This window comes from Pteronotus mesoamericanus, unplaced genomic scaffold (genome assembly GCF_021234165.1).
Source record: "Pteronotus mesoamericanus isolate MK-2021 breed Mesoamerican mustached bat unplaced genomic scaffold, CSHL_Meso_final scaffold_85, whole genome shotgun sequence".
Classification (NCBI taxonomy): Eukaryota; Metazoa; Chordata; class Mammalia; order Chiroptera; family Mormoopidae; genus Pteronotus; species Pteronotus mesoamericanus.
The window spans coordinates 79,355,109-79,374,732 of record NW_026555329.1 but is presented as its reverse complement, the minus strand read 5'-3'; the positions used below and the strand labels follow the sequence as shown (position 1 = coordinate 79,374,732).

At 47.4% G+C, this 19,624-nt stretch overlaps 1 protein-coding gene and 2 non-coding genes across 4 annotated transcripts; 1 reads left to right on the top strand and 2 right to left on the bottom strand.

Annotated features, from left to right (window-relative positions):
* Window positions 1-776: 776 nt before the first annotated feature.
* On the bottom strand, window positions 777-848 carry TRNAC-GCA (transfer RNA cysteine (anticodon GCA)). Its single transcript has one exon. It is a non-coding gene; the product is annotated as a tRNA-Cys (tRNA).
* Window positions 849-2,704: 1,856 nt separating this feature from the next.
* Window positions 2,705-2,776, bottom strand: TRNAC-GCA (transfer RNA cysteine (anticodon GCA)). Its single transcript has one exon. It is a non-coding gene; the product is annotated as a tRNA-Cys (tRNA).
* Window positions 2,777-6,506: 3,730 nt separating this feature from the next.
* On the top strand, window positions 6,507-19,054 carry ZNF786 (zinc finger protein 786). Of its 2 annotated transcripts, none has more exons than XM_054564065.1 (4): window positions 6,507-6,548; window positions 11,923-12,049; window positions 15,354-15,506; window positions 16,760-19,054. In XM_054564065.1, the coding sequence occupies exons 1-4, from the start codon at window positions 6,531-6,533 to the stop codon at window positions 18,841-18,843; spliced, it is 2,382 nt and encodes a 793-aa protein (XP_054420040.1). In that variant the 5' UTR covers window positions 6,507-6,530; the 3' UTR covers window positions 18,844-19,054. The 2 variants fall into 2 exon arrangements, with proteins under 2 accessions (XP_054420040.1, XP_054420041.1); XM_054564066.1 differs by having other exon boundaries at window positions 6,508-6,548; window positions 11,766-12,049.
* Window positions 19,055-19,624: the final 570 nt, after the last annotated feature.

The window sequence follows — 19,624 nt, the reverse complement described above, 5'->3', positions numbered from 1 at the left end:
CCACTGAGCCACGCCAGCTGGGGCTTTGCATGCAGATTTTAAGATCTAAGTTAATATCTTTATATTCCTCCAAAATTACATAAATACTTTAATTCTTATGACCACATTCCTTACATGTTATTGTTAACCAGTTCTTTAGTTCTATCTTTTAAAAAAACTTTAAAATTAGACATTAATATTGTGTTACATGGTCAATGATTTTTAGATTTACTTACGGATCTTACAATTTCCTTGTTCAACTTTCCTTCTTGTAACTTAGATGTCTCACCTGGGATCATTTTTCTTTTCTCGAAAGTATTTTTTAAAATTCTCTTTAGCGAGAGTCTGTTGGTGGTAAACTCTCAGCTTTTGTCTGTTCTGGAAGAACAGTTTAGCTGGGAATAGAATTCAGAGCTGTCTCTTATTTCCTCTCAACACATGGAACTTGTCACTGCGCCACCTTCTGGCTTCCTTTGCAACTGTTGAGAGGTCAACCAGCAGTCCAGCCACGGTTCCTTTGCAGGCGATCTCAGACTTCTCTCTGGCTACATGTGAAGGCCAAGTCCTTGGCCTCAGCCAGGAGGTCACATTGCCATTGGAGAGCAGGGGACCAGGTGAGGGGAGCGGGGGAAGCTCAGAGGAGCTGGACAAACACATCACCTGAGCGGAGCAGCCCTGCGCTGGGTGGGAAGGGCCCCCCTCTGCTTCTTCACCCTTTGCAGGGAGACTCAGAGAGTAGGTTGAGCAGGAGGAGAGAAAAGTGGAACTCCTCTGTGACCTCTGGAGACTAAAATGCTAGGGGGCACCCAGATTTGAACTGGGGACCTCTTGATCTGCAGTCAAATGCTCTACCCCTGAGCTATACCCCCTGCCACACCAGTGAGGCCCCATAAACACCCTTTCCCCGGGCAGCCACACCCAGAGCTCCTGCCCCAGATGGCCCTTGCGCGTGGCTTGGCTGAGCTGCCAGACCTGCTTTGCTGCTAACTCATCCCCCCACACTGGAAGGAGCGACAGGTCCCCTCCTTCCGCAGCTCCTCCCGCAGCTCCGCACTGGGAGACCCGGAGCAGGGCAGCAACCTGGGGAGCGCCCCTGACGGCCAGAAGGACCTACGGTCACTCCTATGTAGGGGTTTTTGTGCTGAACACCTGAAAACAGGCTCAAAGTCCCCATGGCCGGACCCAGCATGGAGCCCCTCACAGACAGGACACACACGACTGGATACAGGTCAGAGGTCTCTGCACAAGGCCACACGCGAGGGCGCAGCTGACCGCTCTCCCGTGCCCCAAATCTGCACACAGTCAACCCTTTCACTGCTGAGGGAGGTGGGGAAGTGTCTGAAAATGGCAGAAGAGATGACAGTCCCTAGGCTCCAGGTCCCCTTTTCCCTGCTCTGCTCGGTGATGCTGGGGCAGGGCCTCGGGAAACCGCGCTTCTCCTTTGCCGGGTGCTCCCTGGTCGATCTGCCCACAGGGCAGAGGGAGAGGGGCGGGTGGAGCAGGAAGGAGCACTGGTTCCTTCCCGCCTGCTTTGGATTCCAAAGTGTCCCCTGGTCGCTCTCCCAGCAGGACCGGTGACTGCCGCGTGCAGGGCGGTGCTCTCAGGGCCGGCTCCGTCCTGACTCTTCAGGGACAGCGGCCCCTCCTCAGACATCTGAGTCCCTGATCCCCCGAGATGCTCCCCACGCTTGTAGGATTTAACAAGTTCGCCCCCTTCTGTGTGCCCCGCAGGCCTGGAGGGGTGGCTGCTTCGGCGGGAACGACCTGTGTGACACTGAGCCTTCCCTTTCTGCCCTTTCAGTGCTCGTTCCTGGCTGTTGTGGGTTGAACTGTGTGCCCTCAAAAGATACGTTGGACTCCTAGCCCCCAGGGTGCAGGCATGTGTCCTTATTTGGAGAGGGCTGTCAAAGACGGAGCTGGTCCTGGCCGGGTAGCTCAGCTGGTCAGAGCATCGTCCTGATGCGCCAAGGTTGCGTGTTCAATCCCCAGTCAGGCACACACAAGAATCAGCCAGTGAATGCATCACTAGTGCGACAGCTAATTGGTATTTCTCTCTCTCTTTCTCTACTTTCTCTATCTAAAAATCCATAATAAAAAAACGTAGAATTTGTTACTATAAGATCACCATGGAGTAGCATGGGTGTCATAAGAAGAGAAGAGACTCGCAGGCAGAAGACGGCATGTGACAGCAGATGCAGAGGCCAGGTGATATATCTAAAGCCAACAAAGGCCAAGGGTCACCAGCAAACACCAGGAGCTGGACAGAGGCCAGGAAGGACCCCCTCCTCTAGCCCGTCTGACACCTTGGTTTCAGGCTCTGCCCTCCAGCACAGTGAGGCGATAAATCTCTGTTGTCTATGTCCCCCGCGCTGTGTTACTTTGTTTCAGCAGCTATAGGACATTCACAGGCTGGTTAGCAATCACTTCCATTGCATTCTGTTAAAGGAAATGGCTCAGCTTTTGTCTCTGGACTGGACTCTGGATGATACTGAAGTTGGTACCATTGGGGTGTCAGGAAACAGATCCTCCAAGGCGGCATTGGGGATGGATTTGGTCTTGTCCTTGGTATTCAAGGCTGTGCCCAGAGCCTGTCTGGACCCTGAGTCAGAAGGGATGGACGCAAAGACACCGTTTCATCTGCCGCCTCCTGTATGGGGACTAGAGTATGGTCTCCATGGGACTGACTGTGTCAGTTCAGCTCAAGGAGGAGGAAAAAGGTCCTCAAAGGGGGCACCCGGATTTGAACCGGGGACCTCTTGATCTGCAGTCAAATGCTCTACCCCTGAGCTATACCCCCTCTTATTAACAATGATGTATCATTAATAAACTTCTTTACACTTCCACTCACACACAGGCTGTTGATTCTGACTCAGCAGAGAGCTGTTAGTCCTGCTCAACTGTACTTGCAACTCTTACGCCATAATTATTCTTTTTCCAAAAAGGCACCATCTATTGTTAACACCAGCGGAAAGTCACTGAAGGTTCCATTTACGACAGCAAAGTCTGTACCTTGCTTGGGTGTCAGGCAGAAGATGAGGCCCAGAGGGAAGTTGGTGCTTCATGAACAAGGACTAGACTGTTGTTCTTCACCTGCCCATCAGTTGAGATTACTTTCAAGTTACCCGCGGCCTGGGGCCAAGATGACCTCCTCCACCTCCTTCCAGACCTTGGAGGCCTGGGGAGTATCTCTGGGGAATGTGGACTCAGATCTCTAAGGTGGTGCAATTGAACTTCAGTTATGGTTTCAGCTTTCCGTCCTGTGTACCCCTCCCTCGCTGCCCGCTCCTCCTTCCTGTCTGTCCATTAGCCATCCGCTCCAGTCCCGACGACATAAACTTTCTAAACTGTGTCTTTGGACTTCTGTTTCATGCCCAAATCCCTGTCTTTCTTGTGCTTTCCCCAAGTGGTCCAGAGGCTTGGGAGACCCAGGGCAGGTGCGTCAGCATCGATGGCCAAGGACTCTGTCTTAGTTGGATACAAAGGAAACCCACACCTAGCAACTACCATGACAAACTATCTTGCAGTCTCAGGGGCTCGGGAATCTGGGGGCGGCTTTGCCGGGCGGCTCAGGTTCAGCGGCTCGGGGGCTCGCAGCTGCGCTGTCCGCGGGGTCCCTCACCGGAAGGTTTGCCCCCTCGCCCGCTGTGGGAGAGGGGACTCCGTTGGGCGCGGCCGTTGGCAGGAGGCTTCCGTTCCTGGTCACAGGGGCCTCTCCACATTCAATCTCATTTAAAAACAGCCCCACAGACACACCCAGAGCGGTGTTTGGCCACAAACCCAAGCGCCACGTGGCCCGGTCAGGTTAACACACAAAACCAACCATCACCTGTGGTAAGCGTGCGTTTAGTTTGGTAAGAATTTGTCACACTGTTTCGCGGAGTGGCTGTGCCATTTTACATTCTGCCTGCCATATATGAGTGATGTTTTTTTCCAAAGGCTCATGAAGTAGTAAGAAAAGCAACCTCCTCGTTCCCGCTCATTGCTGTCCCGTTAAACTTTCTCGGTGAAGTTTTTCTCTCCTCCAAGTGACTTTAATGACCGTTCTAGGTAGCAGAAAGCCCGGGGGCTGCGGCCTGCCTTCAGCAATCAAAATGCCCCGTCCCACGCACTAATCAGGACTCCGAAATTGACTTCAGCTTCTGTCCTCCCCGAGAAGTGGGAGCGCCGGGACGTGGTCCTTCGTCTCCCTGTCCCCGCCGGGCGTCCGAGGCTGGCAGGGAGGCGGGGAGAAGGGCGGGAAGCAGGAGAGGAAGGAGACGCGGAGGCTCTCACTGGGCGGGTGCCGTGGTGACACAGGCTCCTTCTCTCCTGGCTCGCGAGTGTGTGGGATCACTCGTGGGGCGTTTCCCAGGACGTCCGAGGCCTGCGCTGGGACAGCCGACCCTCGCGTGGCCTGGCCGCGCATCTTCCTCCTGGCTTTCCGGGATCTGTGTCACAGACTCTCTCTGTGTGGGTCCCCGACCCCGTCCTCTTGCGGAGAGTGTGCCCTCGCTCCAAAATGGCTCTCTCCGCGTGGCCCAGGGAACCCGCGTGTGCCTTTTATTGCCACCCGCTCTGGTAACACCTGCTGATTCCCACGAGTGGCCTGGCCCCTCTCCGCCTGCAGGGCCGGCCACGCCTCACTGCAGACCCCAGGCGCAGGCCGCGGGACCGAGCCCCGCAGCGCACTCCGCGAAGCCCCTTCCCGAGGCTCAGTGTCGGGGGAGAGCGCCCCAACTCTTCCTCTCCAGAGGAGGGGTCCTCACAGCGCAGCGCGGACAGGAAAGGGTGTCTCCGCAGTCCGCGCCGACCTCCAGCACCCTGGCACCCAGACCTGGCGGCGGGTGCGTAGTCTGATGATCAGACGTGACTTTGAGGCTTGCGTAGGGCGCTCTGTCTCGCTCCTGCCTTTGGTGCCTGTACCTGTTTTATCTTGGACCCTCTACCTTTAACTGCTTTATTTTACTGCACTATAGGAGTGCAAAAGCTGTATTTCTCTATCCCACTATTAATGGACATACTAGAATGTCTCCTGTTTTATTTTGCAAACGATGCTGCAACAAACATCCGTGTGCACGTCTCCTGATGCACGTGTGCCGCAGTTTCTCCGGGGCTCCTCCCGGACATGAGATTCCTGGATCTTGTGCACACTCTCAGTGTTGCTATTACAGTGTCATGTGATTCTTGTACTTTATGATTTATACTGCCAAAATTTTCTCCATAACGAGTGTACCGATTGTACTCGCATTGTGAGCAGATGAAAGTATCTTTTCTTCTCACAAACTCTTGATCTAGTTAAATCTCAATGTTTCCTATGTTTTAGGAGGGGAATGAAGATGGTGCCTCTGTATTGTTTTAATTAATTTTCATTTCCCTGGTTTCTAGCAAAGTTGAGCTCTTTTCATGGACTTATGGGTAATAAAATAACCTCTTGTGTTATTTCAATTGCAGTAAAAAACATGTAACATTTACCATTTTAAGTGGACAGTTTAGGAGTGTTAAGTGTATTCAAATTGTTGTGCAACAGATCACAATAATTTTTTCATCTTTCTTATATTGTAGTACAAATCCATTCTCCATCATATGTTTCTCAACCCAGAGTCTCTTGTTTACGGAATTTTTTGTCTGATTATCATTTAAATTTTGTTACCAAATTTATCTCAAGTAATGATTCAGGGCTTGCATTTAAGAAATCCTTCCCTGGGTCATATTAAACTGAATGTTTGTGTACCCCTCCCAATCCATTTGTTGAAACTACATTAAAATATCTATTGATACAGAAAAAGCTTTCGAAAAATGAAACATCCACTCACAATAAAAACTCTCATCAGACTAGGAAAGGAAAGGAACTCCCTCAATCTGAGAAGAGGTATACACAAAAACAGACAGCTAGTATCAGCTTGATCTGTGCCCCAGGTACCGGATGTGCCCTCACCGATGAGGGCTGGGGCTTTGATGAGCACCCAACCTCCTCGCAGGGACAATTCTGAAAGATGCTCTGCACATTCTTGAGTCCCCAGCAGGGTGGGCCTCCAACTGCCCACAGGGGACCTGCATGTTAACGTTCCTTGTCTTACCAACCTGGCTTGATTCCTGGGGTCACCTCGTAGATGACTGAGGCAGCTTTGGGAGGAACCAAACCCCCGCACTGTCTGTATGTCTCCGTCTCAGTGAAATGTCCCCGTCCCTGTCCCCTCTACATCCATTTCCAGTTGACTCTACATTGCCACCTCTTGGTTTCTATCCTCCTCCAACTCTCAATTCTCTGTCTCTGTCTGCCACCCTTGAGCCCCCAAGAGAGTGCGAAGATCCATCTCCTACAGGCGGCGTCTACCCTGGCAGCCAGACTCGGGCTCCGGGGCGGGTACTCGCAACTCCGACGGCGTTCGCTCCTCCCGGCCACAGGGAGCGCTGTGGGGGTGGGGCGTTGGCCGGGCGCGGATCCCAGCGTGCACCGCGCCAGGGCGGGGTTGCGCGGCGGGGCGGAGCGGGAGGTGGGAGTCGGTGGGCGGTGGCGGCGGGGGCGGTTCTGTGGCTCAGCCGTGGGGGGCCGGGCCGAACTGCGAAAGGCAATGGCTGCACCGGCTCCGGTAAGAGGGGTCCCTCGCGCGGGCGCCCAGGTGCAGAGCGGGTGCTCGGTCTCCGTTTGGCTGGCCGGCGGCGGGCAGGTGGGGCGCCGTCTGGGGTCGCGCCAGACTCCAGCTGTGGGGTCCGTTCCTGGACGGAGCCGGCGACCGCCGCTCGTGGCGCTGGTCCGTGGGTAACCACCTGAACGAAGCCGAGCGTGGAAGGGGCAGACCCAGGCGCGGGCCGGGGGCTCCCGGGCGCGCGGGGGGCGGACAAGGAAAAGGACGGAAGGCGGTCTGGGGACGGCGACATGTATTCCAGTTCAGCCAGCTTTCGTTGTCGAATCCAGAACAGATGTTTTAAAAGATTTAAGGTTCTGCGTGGGTGAAGCGATGTTTGGCAGCGGCTTAAATGTCAGAATTCAGCCGCTAACGTGTTAAAGTTTGTGTTGAGTATAAGAAGGAAGGAGGAGGATGAGAACGCTGGAAGAAGTAGAAGAGGACATAAAAAGTGGAACACATTATTTCATTAGTGTTTTAGTGTTTTGTTGAAGCCGAGGTTTAGAAGGAGTGGGTCATTATTTTTATTGTTTTCCTATGTAAACTTCGTGTTGAGCGTTTTTGCTGATTCCTAAACGAATTTATGGTCATTAATTTAAAAATAACCGTTAATCTCAAAAGACGTAATTGCTTGGGTTAAATGTAGAACATATAATGCGGTACATTAATAGAGGAAATGATAGATAAAAGGGAGCTAATCCGCTTTTTCCATTTGGGGGGAAACACACAGGTAATCACTGCTGCATATCATTAAAAAATTACATTTTATGTAAATTAAAAATACAAACAAAAAAGTGAAACTTCAGCCTTTCGGAAGAAAATGTAGCATATCTTTGTAACCTCAATGTAGAAAAGGATTTCATAAAACACAGAAAGCAAAATAACCGAAGAAAAAATGGATCTATTTACATAAAAATAAAAACTTTATGTCTAGTCTAAGACAGCATAAATAAAATGAAAAGATTTAGTCACACTAGGAGAAAGCATTTGCAGCCTAAGGTAGTTAACACTCAATGTTCAAATTATATAAAGAAACCCGAGAATCGAACGGACAGGTGACCTAGTAAAAATACAGGCAAAGGATATGCACAGGCAGTTCACAGAGCTGAAAACAGCGAGTGGGCAGTGGTTAAAAGAATGGGTAAAAACTGTGACATTCAGACAACAGAACTCCATACAAAACACAATAAATCTGTTCTCTATCAAAATGGACAGATTTCAGAATACTGAATGGAAAATGCAAGTTGCAGTATAATAAAGGATTTTTGTATAAAGACAAAACAATAGTTTATATTATAGATATGTATGCATATTAAAAATTAAAAACATGACCTGAGAAGTTAGCACAGTCATCCTACTGTCTGCTTCTCAGAAGGGAGGAGACCAGGGCTGAGTGTAAGAACAAGATTGAAGGGGAGGCCAAGAGGACTTGAGCTTCATCTGTTTTAATAACAGGGAATTTGATGAAAAAATATTAAATTTACCAAACCCATGGTAAATACAAGGATATTTGTTATAATGTTCTGTGATTTTTCTGGATCTTTTAAGCTTTTGGAAATTGAAGTCAATAAACAATGAAGGCTTTTTGAACATTTTTGAAAAACATTTATTTAAAAGTAGGGAATTGCCCTGTCCGGCATGGCTCAGTGGATTGAGTGCTGCTGACCTGTGGACCGAGAAGTTGCTGGTTTGACGTTCCCAGTCAGGGCACGTGCCTGGGTTGCGAGCTGAGCTGTTTCTCTCACACATCACGTTTCTCTCCCTGTCCTTCTCCCTCCCTTCCCCTTTCTCTAAAAATAAATAAATAAATAAATAAAATCTTTTTTTTTTTTAAGTAAGGAATTTACAGAGAAGAGGAGAGTAAGTATATTTAACACAGAGATAAACACACGAATTTGGTTCTGCTATACTACTTCACATGCATTTCTAAAAATCACAGTGCCAGGCAAAAATCATGCAATAAAAACCATAGCTTATGGGAGAAATGGTGTTAGGCACACAACACTCGAAAAGTTTGTCGGTGTAGGCCCTGCCTGGGTGCCCGACCTGGCTGGAGCGTCCCCAGTTTGGTTCCCAGTCAGGGTGCGTGCGACAATCCACCACTGAATGCATGAATGGGTGGAGTATGAATTGATGTTTTTCTCTCTCAAATCAGTTTTTTAAAAACTGTCGGCTGCATGTTAAAAAGAAAAGATAGGAGCTTTGGCCAGGTAGCTCAGTTTGTTAGAGCGTTGCCCCATTGTGGGTTTGCTCCCCAGTCAGGACACATATAAGAATCAGCCAATTAATGCATAAATAAGTGGAACAACAAAACCATGTTTCTCTCTCCTCCTTTCCCCTCTCTAAAATCAATTTGAATTTAAAAAAAAAACAAACAAAAATTGCTCTTGTTGGTGTGGCTTAGTGGATTGAGTGCGGGCTTGCAAATGAAAGGGTTGCTGGTTTGATTGCCAGTCAGGGCATGTGGCTGGGTTGCAGCCAGGTCCCCAGTAGGGGGAGCGTGAGGAGCAACCACACACTGATGTTCCCCTCCCTCCTTCCCCCTCGCTCTAAAAATAAATAAGTGTGTATTTTTTAACCCCCCAAAATAAAAGAGGAACCTAATAAAAACAGTTTTATGCATGTTAAATGACTAATAAATAGTTTCCTTTAAAACTATCTGAAATTTGCTTGTGGAAGTGGGTGGAAGAGGCGGTGGGGCTTGTGAGTTGTGGTCAAGTAGTGGAAGGAAGATTATCTGAAATCAGATGGAAAGTTGTAACACCAGGTGTGGAAAGGTAGGGCTGGTCACACAGGGTCATGTAGGTACTTGAAGGGTATTCATGTGTGCATTTTGGGTATTGCTACTCAGTCTATTCTCACAGTAGCAACTAAAACTCTTAAAAATTGCTAGTGATGAACCGATCAAGAATTATATAATATCTGTATTAAGAGAACTGTAAGTTTTATTAAAGCACATTAAATATCTAGATAAGTGAAAGATACAGCATGTTTCTGGGTGGGAAAATTCCATAGTTTAGAGATCCAGTTCTCCCAAAATTAATCCATGTGCTCAGTGTATTCTTATCAAGGTCCCAATAGAATTTATGTAAGTTTGACAAACTTTTTTCTATTTATGTAGAAGGGAAAATGGACAAGATAAGTCACTTTTTACATTTCCTATAAAAAATTATGGAGGTGGTAGTAGATGGCCACGCCCCTTTTAATAACAAAATATTCTATAAAACTGTGAGAAATAGTGCAATATTGGAACAAGAATAGGCAGATTCACCAGTGGAACAAAAATGTACCCAAGTATAAATGGAAAACTAGTTTGTGAAAAAACAATCCCAAATCAATGGTAAAAGAACAGACTATAAAATAAATTTTGTGTGTTGAATATCATTTGGAAAAAGAATTATGTCCCTTTTTGTTATGATACGCAGAAATAAGTTTCATGTGGGAAAAGTCTCATTTTGATAAAGCTATAAAAACATTATGTAGAATTCAGGAGAATATCATTTACAATCCTAGAACAGACCTGGCTTCCAAATCTGGATACTAAATGTTGATGTTACAAAAGAGGTACTAACAAGTACAGTAATATTTTTTTTTAAAAAACCATACTTTAAGAAAAGATGCAAAACTTATCTTTATTTGAGAATTATTATTGCATCATACCAAAAACTCAATACTATTAGGATTGATAAACAAATATGCTACATTAATTAGGTACGAAGTAAGTTAACAAAAATCACTGCTTTTTCAGTCTAGTAATAATGATTTGAGGTGACAGATGTGTCCCCTTTGCAGTTGTTGGAAGAATCACAGAAAACCAATAATAAAGTTAATAAAGAGTCAGAACATTTATGAAGAAAATTCTTAAGTTTATTAAAGAGTTTCAAGCAAGACCAAATAAAGGGAGTGGTAGAACATGGTACTAGATGAGACCAATCTTTCCTAAATACGTATATAAATTTAATACAACTCAAACAATCCCAGTATGCTTTTTTAAGAAATTATTTTGGAGTTGATAAGGAAGAATAAATATTCTAGAAAGTCACAACAGTAGGTTGGGAAAGAAAAGGGAATGGAGGAGGATGTGCGCCTCCAGAATTACAGTGTTGCATAGGTACTGGAACAGGTACATACAGGTGGTTTAACAGAACCTGTAGGTTCACGTATATGAAAATCTAATACAATTGACCCTTGAACAACATGGGTTTAAACTGCACGGGTCCACTTTTACTTGGATTTTTTTTTTCAATAAATATACCATTGACTGTCCATATCCCTGGGTTTTGCGTCTGTGGATCCAATTAACTACAGTGAAAAACGGCATTTTTGATCTTCACGTGGGAATCTGCAAGTGCAGGGGGCCAACTTAGGCCTTGTTCTGTACCATTTTATATAAGAGTCTTGAGTATTTGTGAATTTTGGTATCCATGGGGGGTCTTGGAACCAAGTCCCCGTGGATACTGAGGGATGACTGAAGTTTTGGTGAAGTAAAAAGTTACGCACAGTTTTTGCGCTGCTTGGGAGCTGGTACGCCTGACTGTAACCCCTGGGTATTTTGAGGGTCAGCTGTATATGCAAAGGCTGAAGGTTGGTATTTCAATCTGTGGAGAAAGATTGGTGTATTTGATAGTGCTTTGTGATTGGCACTCCGTATGTATGTAAATAAAGATGCCAATCGTATCTATAGAAGTAAATTGCAATTCTAAATGTTAAAAAAATTAATAGAATATTTGTATAAACTTTTGGTGTGGGAAACACTTAAAATGAAAGAAACCTGGAAACAGTATGGAAAAGATGTAGATTTTTAAAGGAAAATCAAAATAGAAGATAAAGTCAAATTACAGTTGATACACTAGGAGAAAACGTTTGCTAGTCAAAGACTTACTAACTCTCATAGAAGAGTAGGAGAGGCCACTAGACCACTGAACAAAGGAGATGGACAGACATGCATGAAGATATGTGGACCCCCCCAAAAAAAATAGTATGAGAAGAATGCTAAGCCTCACAGATTAATACATATTAAAACAGTGAAATACAATTTTTTTACCCATCACATTGGCAAAAAAAATAGTAAGTCTTAAGGACATTCTGTGCTGGTAGAGATATTAATGACACATTTCACCTTATTAGCAAGGGTGAAAGTGCTGGAATCTTTTTGGAATGTGGAAGGGGTTGTATTCACAGCAGAGCCACATACCTGGAGCAGAGGAGGAGCCGCTCCTCAGGGAAAAGCAGCCAAACAGGCAAAAGCAGTGTTCGCTCCCCAAGTCTTTTCAATGATGAGAAGGAGCTGGAGTCATTTCGAAGCAATCCTGACCGTGTGTCATGTACATAATTTCAGGTGCCTCTGACTTTTGAGGATATTGCCATCTACTTCTCGGAGCAAGAATGGCAGAATCTAGAGGCCTGGCAGAAGGAGCTTTACAAGCATGTGATGAGAACCAATTACGAGATTCTGGCTTCTCTAGGTAAGAAGATTTCAACTTGGTGGGTAAGTCTGGAACTGGGTACTGGAAAAGGGCTCGATCACTTGATGTTCCTATTTGTCACTTAGCCAGAATTCTCAGACATTAACTCAGCAAGGCACTTGCACCCCATATCCTCCTGTTAATAGTTTAGTCGGCGCCGCTACCGCTCACTCGGGTAGACATTGTTACGTGAGGGTGTTTGGGACAGCATGGAAGGAGCGGTCAGGGGCGACTAAACAAGTCTTTCAGGGCATTTAGTCACTACGCACGCTCAGGTTCTGGGATTGTCCACACAGGCACAGGCCTGGTCATAGCCAAAAAGTACCTGGATACTTGGCCTTGGGTGTTCGAGTCTGTCAGCTTTTCTGGTGGTGTCCCTGTGCCTCTGAAAAGCTGACGTTCCGTGCCTGGCGGCGAGGCAGGCTGTCCACTGAGGTGTTGGGCAGCAGCTGTCGCTGCATGGTTGTGGGGATGGGTGTTCTTTTTAGTGTTGCTGCTCACAGGGTCTTTATATTTCTTTTTATTATCAATTCTTTTTTAATCAGGCCTTTCAGAAAAGCATCAAATGATAAAATTTTCTTGCTTCATGCTTACCCCCTCACTCAATTCCCCAAAGGCAAACACTTTTAACCATTTCTATTCTACTTCTTACTGTGGTTTCCTTCAGTCTATGTAACTGCCATGCCTACACCTGTTTCTCAATTTACCACGTTTACACAGCATTAGTGAACTCGTTACCATGAAAAATGAGGCATGTTCTCACTTATGCTATCATTCTTCTGTATCCTTTTCCCCTTTCTCCCCAGATTTTGGTAGTTTTTTTCATGCCTTTATAACTTAAATAATGAACTCTAGATTATGGGCCTTCAACTTTACACCGCTTGCCTCCTTTAGCGCATGAAGATAAGGTAGGCAGTTCTCCTATACTTCTTCCACCTCTCCTGCCAGCTCCTGACAGCCATACCATTTCCTTTACATTGTAAGGTTTCAAATGCTTATGTTTTGTTTCATTACTATAATTTTTCCAGGCTCTATCTATAGAGTGTTTCTGAAACATATAAACTAAGATGTTGCATTAATGTATTTTTATTATTACTAAAGAACCAGTTATTGAGTCTGTAGAGAAATAAATATAATCTTATGTGATTAACCATGTGCCACCTGAAGAGAATATTCTAAGCATCAAACTCAAGTGGATGTGAAGTGATGTGTCCTTGGGTTGTGGTCTGCACTTCCTTAATGGCTTTCCATGTTGGGCATCTTTTTTGTTTTTTTACCTTTGGAGAAATGTCTATTAAAATATTTTGCCCATTTTTACATTGGACCATTTGTCTTTTTATTGTTGAATTATAATTGTTCTCTATTTGTTTGCATACTGGGCCTTTATCAGATACATGATTTGCAACTATTTTCTCCATTCTGTGGGTTTTCTTTTCACTTTTTCCTGGTGTCCTTCGAAGCACAAAAATGTTCAATATTAATGAAGTCTAGTTTCTTTTTCCTTTTGTTGCTTGAGTTTTTAGTGCCGTATCTAAGAAACCGTTGCCTAATCCAAAGTCACAGAGATTCACTCCTATGTTTTCTTCTAGGGGTTTTAGAATTTAAGCTCTTACATTTAGGTCTTTGACCTGGTTTGAGTCTGTTTTCCTATATGGTATGAGGTAGGAATCCACTTTGGCCTATGACTGTCCCATTGTCCCAGCACCATTCTTTGAAACGACAATTTTTTTCCCCTATTGAATTCTCTTAGCACCCTTTTAGAAAATCAATTGGCCATAAATGTCCATTTATTTCTGGATTCTGAGTTCTATATTTTATCAATCAGCAGGCCTATCTTTATGTCACTACCATGCTATTTTGATTCCTGTTGCTGTTAGGATCAGTTTATTAATTTCTACCCTCACCATTCACCCCCTTCCCCATTCCCACCAGAAAAAAAAACCATATTGGATTTGGGGAATAGTGTCATCTTAATGCTAAATTTTCCAATTTATGAACATGGAATATACTTTAATTTATTGGGACTTTAAATTTTTGTCAATATTTTACAGTTTTTATTATACAGGTCTTGCATTATTAAATTTATTTCTAAGTGTTTTACTCTTTTTGTTGATATGTAAATGAAGATTGTTTTGTTTATTTTGGGGGAAATACTTTTATTTTTTAAAATGTTCCACCCGAGGATGTATTTATTGATTGCAGAGAAAGAGGAAGGGTGGGGTGGGGGAGAGAGAGATCTGTGTGAGAAACATGGATTTCAGTTACCTCCTGTATGCACCCCAGCTGGGATGGGATCCACAACCTAGGTGTGTGTCCTGACAGGGAATCAAACCGCAGCCTTTTGGTGCAGGGGATGATGCTCCAGGCAGCTGACCCACCCAGCCAAGGAAAAATATGTTTATTTTAAAAGCTGCTAGAAGTTCGACCCAGATGAAGATTGATAACAGGTGTATGGGTTTAAATAAAAGATAGTGATTTCTTTTTTCATGAGAGCAGGCTTAGAATTCTGTGGGTGTTGCAGTCAGATTCCCAAGGGCTGACGAGGAGTCTGGAGCGTGTGCGATGAATCCCCACCTGTGCTGTGCCCGTCTGACTCCTGATCCCCGCGGCATTGCCCAGCTTCCTCTTCCTCTGGTCTGGACCATCCACTCATCGTCTTTAGCCATCTATGAAGCACACTTTGGGTTGTATTAAATACATATATTATTGAAAGAAAGTTTTACTTGAAAATACAGAGAGTAAACATTTCTTACAGGGTAATGAGGACATGTAATTAGAGACTCTTGAACTGTTTTAATTCATTCATCTCATTCACGGTAACCCCTTCTGTACTAGCAGAACTCAGCCATGTTGTAGGTTGTCATCAGCACTGTCACTAGAAGTAATTCTGAGAGTATTCTTGCTGGAGTCACCTACTTTGAAATTCCTAGGACAGCCATTCCAGTTCTTATTATTGTTTATACCCTTCCTCCCATGGATCTCCAGTTTTCTCAGCGGCTCTCCCACCATTCTTAAAGGACACTACTAGTGAGCTTTGTAAAATCCATGACCAACTACAGCATTGCTAGATAGATGAGAGCAAAGCAAAATTAAATTAACACAGTTCATCTAACAGGTCCAGATATCTTATCTCATGTTATGTGTGGGAAATTTTGCTCTTCTTTGTGTAAATCTGTAATTTTTTTTTTTGACACCTCTTCTCATGCATTGTCCTGAGTTAATTTTAAGAGATTTGAAAACAACTCAGTATGCTTTAAATGTCACACTCAAAGAAACCGAGCTCCTGTTTGGCTTCTCTGTACAGATGGCGGACTTCCCAAACCAGAGCTGATATCCTGGATTGAAGAGGGGACAGAGCTCTTCAGGGAGTTAAGAGAACCACAGAAATCAGGAAACATAATTCACAACTGTGCTGATTTGCATTTTGATCCAGTTATTGAGGGACAGGAGTTTTGGAGTAAGTATAAAGAAATCAGGGTCCTGTCCTTAAGATGTCACATTAAGGTTTCTCAGTTCTAATTCTCTGATCTTGTTGTCATCTTTGGCTGGGCTGAGGCTTGCTCTCTGGTGTATTCTAGAAAAAGGCAGTTAGCATAGTAGTTAGGGATGTGGGCTCTGGAGCCTGAGTCCGGATCTTGCCTTTTCTGGTGACCTTGGACAAGTTATTCAACCCCTTGGGATTTCATCCTCTAACCTATAAATGGCAGCTAATAAAAGTACCCATGTTATAGTCCAGTGTTACAATGCTGCCCAACACAGAGTGAGAGCTCAGCAAGTGTGGGCCAGTCTTAGGAGTGGGTGGGGGGAAAACTGCTCCCTTCCCTCTGGAGACTGTCAGCTCTGTTTGAACCGCTAAGTCTTAGCTCTCCCCTCATTTCTTGTCCTGATGCAGAGTCTGAGACTCTCAGATTCCTCAGAATTAGCATTAGGTATGGAATGAGAGAGTCAGTGGGGACATTGTTCAAAGAAATCTGGTCAGTAGTTTGTTTAGCTTTTAGCAGCCGCCATCTGGAGAGTAAAAGTTTTTCTCCACAGATTATTTCGTTTATTGCATTCATTTCATCTGTTACTCTTTCAAGAAAACTTTTTTAAAAGATCAGAAAGAGTAGTGTGAAGAGGATCAGAGACAAGGCTTTGCTGCCTGGCCTAGGGACAGTGCGTGCATTAGGCAGAGCCTTGGGTCAATCAAGGCCTGTCAGTAACACCCCTGTTGCCCCTCCTTGACTCCAGGAGTGTCTGCACATCAAAATGGGGAAAGCCTGATGTTCCTGAAGTCATGACAGTGGTGAATGCTTACAGAGCAGGCGCAGCACGCCAGGCCTGTGCCGAGCGCTCTGCACACATTAGCCCTGCAGTTCTCGCGGCCATCTTATCGTCCCCGTTTCTACAGACGGAGGACCTGAAGCCCAGAGAGATTAGCTTGACAGAAGCTGCAGTGGACACACGGCATTTGCCCCTGCATTTGTGACCTGTGTTTTCCTCTTGTCAGTATCATTCTAAGAAAACAAGTTCAGTGTAGTTTCAGCAGACTCTTGCCAAATCCCGGGTCATGAAAGAGAGCCAACTGAAGTGTAGCCCGAGTGCAGCTCAGTGGAAACTCGGTTCGCAGGCCACCACAGTTCACTGTTATGGGTCACTTTAGTGGCGACATAAGGCATTTAGTCATGCCGTAGACATGAATTTTGACTGAATTTTCGGTTTTAATTTCAGGAAGCCAGCAAGCTGTGAATTCAGGAGAATCTGAACACCGTTTCCAGGTAGATTCTCCTGAGAGCCCGTGCTCCTCTGAACCCTTACTGGGAAAAAGTGAAGATGTTTCCTTCAGGCCTGACCAAGGCATCGCCCTCGTGGAGCCGGACAGACGCGGTCCGCCAGCTCTACGCCCAGCAGTCCGCCGTTCCCGGGAGCTTCCGCACAGAGAAAGAATCCCGGACCGCAGCGCTCGGGGTTCCCTGGGCTCCCAGGGAGCGCCCTCCGGGGAGGGCGCCCAGCCCCCTCGCCCTGCCTGCAGGGAAAGCTGTTGGAAGGACCCCTTGGAGAAGCACCACAGGAGCCACTCGAAGGACCAGCCGTGTGGGGCCTGGGAGAAACTCGGCAAAGAAGCCGAGCCCCAGCACCAGCGGAGTACCCCTGCGGCACAGAGGCACTTCCGCTGCCACGAATGTGGGAGGAGCTTCCGCCTGAAGCGGGATCTGCTTAGACATCTGACCGCGCACGCAGGGCAGAGCCCGTTGCAGTGTCCTGACTGGAACGTGTGCCTCCCTCACAAGCGGGCCATTCTCAGCCACCACCTCCCGTGCCAGGGGCAGAGGCCTTCCCAGCGCCCCAGATGTGACATGAGCTTCCCCCCGAACAACAGCGTGCAGGCTCCCCAGGGCCAGCGCAGCAGGGTGAGGCCTGGCTTGTGCAGAAACAGCGCCGGGCCCTTGGAGCCCAGCAGCGAGCACTCTGGGGAGAGGCCGGGCCCCTGTCCAGCTCGGGAGGCCCGCTGCCACCTGACGGGGGGCATGGAGGTCGTCCTCCAGCGCCGCCCCGCCAGGGAGAGGCCATTCTGTTGCATGGAATGTGACCAGTGCTGCTCCACCAGGGCCAAGCTCGCCAGCCACGTCAGGCTGCACGCAGGAGACGAGCCCTTCCCGTGCCTGGAGTGTGACAGGAGCTTCCGCCGGGGCGGCCCGCTGAGGGCCCACCAGCAAGGGCACGGTGGGCGGCGGCCCTTCTCCTGCAGGAAATGTGGCAAGGCGTTCGGCAAGCAGTGCAAGCTCACCGAGCACGCGCGGCTGCACAGCGGGGAGAAGCCCTTTTGGTGTGGCGAGTGTGGCCGGAGCTTCCGCCAGCGGGGGCAGCTGCTGAGGCACCAGCGTCTGCACACGGACGAGAAGCCCTTCCAGTGCCCTGAGTGCGAGCGGAGCTTCCGTCTGAAGAGCATGCTGCGAGCCCACCGGCTGCGGCATGGCGGGGAGCGGCCGTTCTCCTGCGGTGAGTGCGGACGCGGCTTCACCCACCAGTGCAAGCTCCGCGAGCACCTGCGCGTGCACAGTGGGGAGAGGCCCTTCCGGTGCCCCGAGTGCGGCAAGAGCTTCCGCCTCAAGGGCATCCTGAAGGCCCACCAGCGCACCCACAGCGCCGAGCGGCCGTTCTCGTGTGTGGAGTGCGGCAAGGGCTTCACCAGGCAGTCCAAGCTCACCGAGCACCTGCGCGTGCACAGCGGGGAGAGGCCCTTCCAGTGCGCCGACTGCGACAGGAGCTTCCGCCTCAAGGGCCAGCTGCTGAGTCATCAGCGCCTGCACACAGGCGAGAGGCCTTTCCAGTGCCCCGAGTGCGACAAGAGCTACCGCGTGAAGGCTGACATGAAGGCCCACCAGCTGCTGCATGGCGGGCAGATGCCCTTCTCCTGTGAGTGTGGCAAAGGCTTTGCGAAGCAGTCAAAACTCGTCGAGCACATCAGGACGCACACGGGGGAGAAGCCCTTCCAGTGTCCCAAGTGTGACAAGAGTTTCCGCTTGAAGGCACAGCTGCTCAGCCACCAAGGCCTGCACACAGGGGAGAGGCCTTTCCACTGCCCCGACTGTGACAAAAGCTTCCGGGAAAAGGGACACATGCTTAGGCACCAGCGCATACATAGGCCAGAAAGGCCATTTGCCTGTGGCGACTGCGGCAAGGGCTTCATTTATAAGTCTAAACTTGCTGAACACGCCCGCGTGCACGCAAAATCCTGTCGCGCTCCGAGTGGGCCTGACATTCAGAAACGGCTCAGCCAGCTGTTTGCGATGATCGAGGCCGACTGGAGCTGAGTCGGAGCCACGGGGGCCCAAGCGGCCGGCGGGTGCATAGCGCCTGGGGAGTGCGTCAGCAAGAGCCAAACCCACCGCTTCAGGAGATTTAGGGACCAGCCATTTTTTGAGCAAGAATGTAATGTACGTTAGAAATATGAGAAACCATAAAGGGTTTTCTTTGTTAAATCACTACGATTATATTTCCTGCCCATAGAGACATTTGTTCTTCCGGCCGTCTTAAACTGTAACCCGCCCCACCCCCCCGCCCCGTCCAGCCCCCCACAAATGCTTAGTCAGCTTTGAAATCCCAGCTTGAATTTCAACAGGAAATCCCTCCAGCACCTTTTTTTGTAGTATGATCCTAAACCGGGGATTTAAATCCAGTGAATTTTGTTGCAGGCCTAATAGATGTTAGATTTGGTTTAGATTGATATTTGGAAACATAATAATAAAATGAGCTCTCCAAATCATAGTATATGTGAGTGCTGAAGTTCACGGCAGGTTCCATGATGACCATGCATAGCTTCCCCCAAGGAAAAGCTGGTAATTTCTGCAAAATTTTGGCTAATCTGAGTTGAAGAAACGTAAAACTGAAGGTACCAAGATGTATGGGACTAGAATTTAGATAAAAGTTCAGGAAAGGAGGTGTTGATTTGGGAGTTCAGAACAGAGACGCTCTTTGAAGCGGAACAAATGAATGAGATTCCTGTTCATGGACAGAGTGACTGAGCAGATGACTAAAATCCAAGTTCAGATAAAATAACCGGCAGCAACAGCTTAGTGGGGAGAGTTTTCAAGC